This window comes from Lutjanus erythropterus, chromosome 22, assembly GCF_056507025.1.
Source record: "Lutjanus erythropterus isolate fLutEry1 chromosome 22, fLutEry1.hap2, whole genome shotgun sequence".
Classification (NCBI taxonomy): domain Eukaryota; kingdom Metazoa; phylum Chordata; class Actinopteri; order Lutjaniformes; family Lutjanidae; genus Lutjanus; species Lutjanus erythropterus.
The window spans coordinates 25,059,446-25,068,145 of record NC_139338.1 but is presented as its reverse complement, the minus strand read 5'-3'; the positions used below and the strand labels follow the sequence as shown (position 1 = coordinate 25,068,145).

General features: G+C 40.5%; 1 protein-coding gene across 1 annotated transcript; it reads left to right on the top strand.

The window, feature by feature from the left end:
• On the top strand, window positions 1-8,096 carry def6c (DEF6 guanine nucleotide exchange factor c). Its single transcript, XM_084711137.1, has 12 exons — window positions 1-540; window positions 1,163-1,303; window positions 2,460-2,642; window positions 3,760-3,990; window positions 4,067-4,213; window positions 4,323-4,431; window positions 4,744-4,973; window positions 5,053-5,160; window positions 5,444-5,610; window positions 6,293-6,491; window positions 6,572-6,662; window positions 7,617-8,096. The coding sequence occupies exons 1-12, from the start codon at window positions 445-447 to the stop codon at window positions 7,817-7,819; spliced, it is 1,905 nt and encodes a 634-aa protein (XP_084567263.1). The 5' UTR covers window positions 1-444; the 3' UTR covers window positions 7,820-8,096.
• The last annotated feature ends 604 nt before the right edge of the window (window positions 8,097-8,700 follow it).

Here is an 8,700-nt window from a genome sequence, read left to right as displayed (position 1 = left end):
GGCTGGCAGCACTTGAGGAATTCAGAAATCCACCCTGCAGGCCTTCTGTCTGGAAAAATGTCGACGTAGACCTCGGAAATTTAGCTTATAGGTCTTTATCTACTGTGTGAGCTTTATTATTTTTGTTCGGGTACATATTTGGAGCTTAAGGCAAGAAAATTATCCAATATATTGTGAAGAATGTAAACCAGGCTTCAGTGTTGGGCATTTCTTAAATTATTTGTAAAAAATGTATAGTGGAGGAAAGTGTGGGCCTCTGTCTGTACTCTCCGCCTCTTTAGTCTGCCCTACATCTGACTCCTTTCGGTCCTTTGCAGTTTGCACAGCAGCCTGTCCTCTGCCCCACATTTTATTTGGCGTTTCTCACCACCGCCGCCGCTGCGTAAAAGTCGCCGCGCTGCGCTTGGAAATGTAGCTGTTTTGCGCACGACGAGGTCTCCAAAAATGGACTTAAAATCCGAGCTCCTCAAGTCCATCTGGTACGCTTTCACATCGCTGGACGTCGAGAAGTGCGGGAAGGTGTCCAAGTCGCAGTTAAAGGTAAGAAAGGAGAATATGGAGTCATGTTAAGATCAGGAAACCGAGACCGAGGGGCGTCCACAGACTTAACTTAAACAGCGCTTAATTACCTTTTTATGGCACCGGTCTTATATGTTGTGAAGAACTTAGTTGTAATATATGAATAAATGTTGCAATCAGAGGAACAGTTGAGCCACAAGCTCAGACACAAACCCAGACATTTGTAGAAGTCCCCTTTAGACAGACACGTAACCTGCTCAGATTGGAGGTGAAGGGGGTGACTGCGAGCTCAGGTTCAACCTCAGGTTCAAAGTCTGTGGCCCAGAAACAGAAAAAGTGACATAACTGTCACGGTTTCACACAAAAAAAACAGGCGAGACAAAGAACAACAAGGAGGCTAGAGGTTTTATTTTGCAATCTCTCCCCTCAGAGAGTGTTTTTCTCTGTACCTACATGCCTGACACAGCAGAGAAGAATCCAGGGAAATAGCAGGAAGCTGTCCTGACATGCTCAGTCTGTCTGTGCATGTGTGTTCATGGACGTGTGAAGAAATGCGGTGTGCAATGGAGAAGCCTTCCTCGTGCTGACCTTTGTGCGTTTAAAGCGAGCATATGCTTTCTATGTGTCTTTATGACTCGTTCAGGTGCTTTCCCACAACCTGTACACTGTGCTGAACATCCCACATGACCCCGTGGCTCTGGAGGAACACTTCCAGGATGATGATGACGGGCCGGTGTCTAATCAAGGCTACATGCCCTACCTCAACAAATACATACTGGATAAGGTACATATATTATCGGTTATATTAGTTATATTCATATCTGCAAAGGGTTCATTTGTCTTATTTTCCCAAATCATGTTTTTTCCCCCTAATATCAGCCACACTGGTGTTGTTTTATTCATCTTTTCATATTTCATATATCATATTATGACTTTCAGTTTAAAAAAAAATCTGTTCATGTCCGGTAAATTCCCTCACATTCTGCTTGAAAACAATTAATTACACGTAATGTGTTATTGCAGGTCTATAGGATGTTAATTAGTGGTAGAAAATGCCAGTAACATAAACATTAAAGTTCACTGATGAATATCGGTTTTATTTTCAGAACTTTGTAAAAACTCACTATTTTAAAATCGCTTTTGAGGTTTGATTTTATATTTTATACTGTATTTTAGTTCTTTTATAATTTATAAGCAGTATACAAACATGTGATACATGGGTAATAACACACTGTACGTGTTTATTAATGTATAGAGTTTGTCAACAGTTATAACTTTGCATATGAAGGTATATTCAACATATTTTCTAATATTATAACTGTGTTTTACTATGTTGTGATTAATTATGTTTATACACTGCTTATAAATACTATCTACAAAGATTTAAAATTGTATTATTATTATCTTTGTTGTTATTGTTATCTTAACTACAAGTTTATACGATTCTTTAATTTGTGAGAAAAGACACTGTTATGATGTTTGAGAGTTAATGTAAAAATGCAATAATGGGTGAATATAATTCACTGAATATACAACATGTAACTGACATGTTCCTTCATTACCAAGAACACACACACATTATAATTCAGGCAGCACATGTGTATTAATCCGCTGCTGAAAATAGTCCATAACAAATACAGTTTTTGTTCCAGTTTGAGTAACGTTTGCTAAAAACTATAGCGCCCAAATGTTTTAGGAGATTATTGGCTTTTTTTTTTTTTTTTCCAATAAAACAATGTATACTGTTACCTGTTTTTTTAAGATTTACAACTTCAGTGGGAATGAAAAGACATACCAAAAACAGGGCAGGGAATTCAAATAAATGAAAGAAAATAAAGAAATAATCTCATTATTCAAAAGATTTATCGTACCTGTTACATCTGTTATAAAAACTGTTTCCAGTTTCGTGAAAGTTTCCTTCTTTTTTTCTATGTTTTCAGGTCAAAGAGGGGATGTTTGACAAGGAGAAGTTCGACGACCTGTGCTGGATGATGACCATGAAGAAGAATTTCAAGGGGGTACCAGAGGGGGCGCCGCTATCTGAAAGAGACTGTTTCAAGCTCTTCTGTTTATTCAACCTCCTGTCTGAGGACCGGTACCCGCTGGTGATGATAACAGAGGAGGTAAAAGAGATGCTGAGGAGAGGAGAGGAGAGGAGAGGAGAGGAGAGGAGAGGAGAGGAGAGGAGAGGAGAGGAGAGGAGAGTTTAATGTGAGAAACAGGAAACAACGTTGGGAACAACAGATTTGACTGAGGCTGGATTGACTCGATTCAATGCCACTTTTATTTATTTAGGAGTTTTCACACCTCAGAGTATAAAATACAAACATTTTCACATTGTACAATAATAGAAAAAGGTCACGTTTTGACAAAATTAGTGCAAATATTCCATCCTTAAAGGGATAGTTCTGATTATTTTAAGTGGGGTTGTACTTATGTATTATGAATAGTATTTCTGCTGCCAACTAGCAAGGGTGGCGACGTTTAATCATAAAGTCGAGACGGTGGTAACGAATGGAGGCAATGGTCGACCAGCAACTCCTGCATTCTGCAAGATAAAATAACTGATTTTGCCAGTGGTGTCTGGTTGCATCCAAGAGAGCGATATTTGGCTTATATAACAGTTTTCCATCACAAAAGGCTGTCTGACAGCAAAATAAAGTGGTGAAAATATTCTAAATATAGCATACACACACAGTGATATTGATTATTTGAGGTGGCTAAAATACATTTTGCTGCTGACCCTGTCCACAGCAGCGCATTGCTTACTTTCTATGATGGTACTCCTCTCTATTGACTACAGATAAATACCTCATACACTGCAAATAATCCCAACTATCAGTTTAACACTCACAAGGCAAATAAAAATAAATCAAAGCAGCACTGAGGGTTTCAAGGCAGTTTTACTGTGATCGCCTAATTATTAGAAAGAAATACCACCTTACATATAAACCCAGCATGTGTCCCAACAAAGTCAAATCATTTTACATTTTTTTCATAGCAGAACAAAGTAAGTGCAAGTAAGTAAGTTAATGAGTCTCTTCCTTCCTGCCCTTCCTCCATAATGCTTTTGGTTTCCTGCCGACAGAGATAAAAATAAACCATTTGTGCTGTCAGCACAGTAGCTTTCCACTGTAAAGGCATATTTTTGCAGAAATACAGTGATACAATATGTCAGCAGCCATGATCGAGCTCAGTATCTGATTTTGTGATCTTTTTTGAACATTTGAATGCTTTTAGGTGGAGTATCTCCTAAAGAAAATCTCCACAGCGATGAGCCAGGAGTGGGATGGGAAGCCACTGGAGGACTTGATACCCCAGGATGCCATAGGGCGGGACGAGAGCATGTCTGTGTGGAGCTTCCTGGAGCACATGGGTTCAGGCCGGCTGCTGAGGGTCACCAGTGCCGAGGCCTTCAGCCTGGCTTTGGATGAGGTGTTTCTGGAGATGTATCACAACGTCCTGAAGAGGGTGAGTCTCTGTTTTTTTTCTTTCCTCTTTTCATCTTTGTCTATCTTTCTTCTTCACTTCTGTCCCTTGTTTCCAGGGTTACATGTGGAAAAAGGGGCACGTACGCAGGAACTGGACTGAGCGCTGGTTCGTGCTGAAGCCCTCCTCCATGGCGTACTACGTCAGCGAGGACCTAAAGGACAAGAGAGGGGAGATCCATCTGGATAAGAGCTGCGTCATAGAGGTGGGTGAGGAAACGTAAACACTGCATGTTTAATTACATGGTATGCAGAGAAATCAAACCATCAATCTAAAATGTGTTGTATTTTCTGAATGTGCTGTTTCTGTTTCAGCCTATTCCAGACAGGGAGGGGAAACGCTGCATGTTCTGTGTAAAAACACACAATAAAACCTTTGAGATGAGTGCGTCTGACCAGAGACAGAAGGTGGAGTGGACTCAAGGTGTGTTGGTGTGTATAAGCATTAGCACAGTAATTAGATTTACTGGGTTTAGATTAGACAGAAGGAAGGTTTGACATTTTATCACCAAGTATATTCACAATCATGGGTTTGACAATTTAACAAAACATGGTGTTAATTTTGTGCCCTGCCCAAAGATACATAATTTATAAACTTGTGAAACAGAGCGCAGCAATAACTCTTCACATTTAAGAAAGATTATATGGCATTTTTGGTAAATAAATGATTTAAACACAGATAACATTAACTGAAGTTTATCTTGTGTGCTTGTATGTGTGTTGGTTTCCACTCCAGCTATTCAGACAGCCCTCCGTCTCCAGAGCGAGGGCAAGTCGTCCCTCCACCACGAACTCAAACTGAAGAGACGGGTGCAGCGGGAACACAGCCACCGGGAGCGCAGCCGGAGCGCCCGCAGCAGCTGCAGCAGCCGGAGCAGCCAATCAGACGACTCCAACTTCCAGGAGATGGACAAGATGGAGAGAGAGAAAGACAGACAGGATTTAGAGATAGAAAGCATCATACAGGTGAGAGCGGGAGGATGATTAATTGCGATGTAAAGTCAGTTTTGACGTTGTTTGATGTTGTTTTATGTGTGTCCTGCAGCATGCACGTGAATTAGAAACAAGGCGACGGGAGGCGGAGGAAAAAGAAAGGAGGAGACAGAGGGACGTGCAGATGGAGCTGGAGAGGCAGCTGAAAGAGGCTGAGACGGTAAGAGAAAGTTCTCCAGATGATTTATTCACAGTTCTCTGAAATTGTATTCAGAGTCCATCCCATTGACTTTGATCTGTGAAAACAGCACAAAAACATTGGCATTATAAAATCCAGGATTAACCTTTAGTGGCTTTTAGTGGTCGAGGAACAGTAACGACATTCCTGGAAAAGGTGATTCGGGAATAGGTCACTTCTTTCCACCCAACTGGTGTGTGTGTCTGTGTGTGTGTGTGTCTGCGTGTGTGTGTGTGTGTTTGTATATGTGTGTGTGTTCTCCCAGTTGAGAGACAGCATGCAGGCAGAGATGCAGGAGAAAGCGCGGGAGGCTGAGCAGCAGAAGAAGAGGATCCAGGAGCTGGAGATGACGCAGCAGAAACTGGAGGCCGCGCTCAACATGCAGATCCAGGCTCGGCTGGAGGAGGAGAGGGCCAGACAGGAGCTGGAGAGGTACCAAACGTGAAACACAACCGCTGTGTTCTCCTGTGCTCTAACCCAGACGTTTCTCAGGTCTGAAACTGTGGTCACTCCTTCATTAAAAAAAAACAAACTGAGATTTTATTGTCTGTCTGTTCACAGATGTTCAACAAAGTGGCAAATATCTGGATATGAATGGATGGTGTGTCCAGCAATATACAAATCATGTTGAAGGGACAAAAAAAATATTTATTATTTTTCTTTCTTATCTTTGTTTTGGGGATAATCATGCAAATTTTAGAGTGACACCAAGATCGAAATATTATATATATATGCAAAAACAGGCAGCAAAAACAATCTGTTGACAACATGACACCTCTCACTACAGTCTCAGTGTCTATATCTAATATGTCAGAGACATTAAAAAATCAGCTGAAGGACAAGATTTTTCAGATTTTTCTTTCTGTTTCTTTCTCTTTCTGAACGAAGGGAAAAATCACACTGCTTTCTGGTTACTCTTCGTTTCTTCTCTTCAAAACTCTTGTGCAAACTCAGTGCAGAAAGTTTGGGCTGGCAGTAGCAGCTCTGCGAGGCAGTATCTTTACTCCCTTCCCTCTTCACGTCTCCTCACAGTTTCAAAACTCTAAGCGAAATTAAACTGTGCAGATATTTGTAGTTACTTGCTTTCAGTTCTTCTCCTTCTTCTGCTCTCCAGGGTGCTGCAGGTGGAAGAAGAGAAGAAGAAGCAGTTCCAGCTCCTCCAGGAGCAGCAGAGGGCCCTGCAGAGCCTCAGCCCCGTACAGGAGGCCTCGGACGGCAGCACGGACGAGGACACGCCCTCAGCTCTGCACTCGGCCTCTCAGGAGCTCCAGGACCTGCGGGCTTCACGCCAGAGGAGCCACCAGCACCTGGAGGTAAGAAGGCGACCGAGTGCTCGGCGTGCAGCATGTTTAACTGTATAAAAACACTCACTCATTTGATTTTTTTATTCCAGGAGGTACAAGAGAAGCTGAGGAACGCCAGTCAACATGTACGACATTGGAACGTCCAGCTGAACCGCCTGATGACACCCGTCAGTCCTGCAGGTACGGTGTCCTTCTAATCTGGGCTGATTAAAGGGGCAACACAACAACTTTTAATTAAAGGTGCAGAGAAAGATTGACTGTTGAGTCTCATTACCAGGTCACCAAATACTTTGGTTTACCGACCTGTGATTGGCCAGAGTTGCCGGTCATGAACTAGATTTTCTAAGGTCTGAAAACAGAGCCAAGAGGAGGAGCAGAAGTCTGGTTTTCTCTCACCAAAAATAAACTGCCTACCCCAACTTTAAGCTGTTTTAAGGGCAAATACACACCTCATCACAGTATCAGAGTAACAATTTCTGTCTGGGGTAATAATAACAAAAATATAATTTAATTTATATGGAACTTTAGCAGAGTTACAACCATTTTAGTCATTCTTATAGTGTTACCAAATAAAGTTACCATTGTAGCTTCACAGTAAACGTAAAGGAAAAATTATAAAACATTCTGAAATAATTAGAGTTTCAGAAAATTTGGTAGTTATAACCATTATTATATATATTACTCTCTTGCACAAAAAGGGCATAGTGGGAACTGTTGCACATTTGCTCATACAGTAAACTAAGATTTCTTTCCATTTTGACTAACTAAAAAACATTTGGTGAGTGTATAAATCTGACAAGCTTGCATTTATCTAATAGAAAATATTATTAATGTTCATATGGATCCAGATCTGCGTCACAATACAGTCATGGTGCACATAAGCTACAGTTTTTTCTTGGAAAAAAAAGTTCAGTTTAATACTGGAAACTGCAGTTTTATTTTATTATTTCCTTTAAAAATGAACCTTGATCTGCAACAAAAACTAAGCATCTGTTTCTTGGACGACGGTGTAAATTTTCACTAAAGATGATTGAAAACTGTTAACATGTTGTGCAATAATCAACATACAAACTAATAAATAACACTGATATATAACTTCCTTTTTTTGGGTTAATATTTATTTTGTCTTCGCAGAACGTTTGGAGCATCGCCTATCATCAAAACGGATGTGTCCTAAAAAGGAAGGAGCGCTGGCGAGTAACGAGTTCATCACTAAATTCAAGATCAGAGGCGATCAGGACAGCCAGGACCACGAGAGTCTGGAGGAGCAGCTGGAGGCCGCCAACCTGTCCGACGGATCGGACGAATCACAGGGAAAACCCAATGGACAAATGTGACGTGGACGCTTTTCAAATCCAACAGTTCAGAAATAATAAAAGAAATTCTTCATTTGTTTAAGACTGAGAGTGGAAAGTGGAAGGGGAAAACTAATTTGCAATACAATAAACGCTGTATAATATTTATATGTTGAAAAGCACACTATAAGATGGAGAATAAGATGGAGAATGAGGATGAAAAGCACGGTGTGACTTTGGATTTAATGAAAACACATTTGACTAAGATCAGCAGAGATTTACAGTTTTGTACAATAAAGTTTATTGGTGAATAATAAAATGTTGTTTTGTGATTTTTGTCATTTTCCCGGCCAAACTCTCTCCTACAAGGATTTCCATGAACATTTTTGAAAGTTCTCTGTTGCTCTGCTCATGTGCTGCACTTAAGTACAAATCTGAAGCACTTGTCTTTCATTTTCATGTTGCTTTATATTTTTATTCCACTACATTTCAAACGGAACTGTTGTACTTTTTACTTAGTTATGAGTAACTTTACAAAGATGAAGATTTGTTGCTTGTATTTCTAATTATTTTTAATATTTCTTAATTTTATTTAATTTTATTTCATTTCTCACTATTTTCAGATTTTTTTCAAACCAAACAATCAGTCGTGTAAAGTTTTAAATAAGATCATGACATGTCAAGAAATGATACAGAAATAAGTACAGCAATAAATAAATAACTTATAACTTATACTTTGTTACGTGCCACAGTGTCTGTGTGGTGCTGTACTCTCCTGTGCCCAGGTTCTGCCCTTCCCCCACCTTGCAGGTTCCAGTGATTGGCATCAGGTGCAGCTGCTCTGCAATCAGGACCTGGTACTTAAAAACCTGCAGAGTGCAGCTAGTCGGGGCCAGTGGGCCATTTGGCAGATGGTCTGTCAA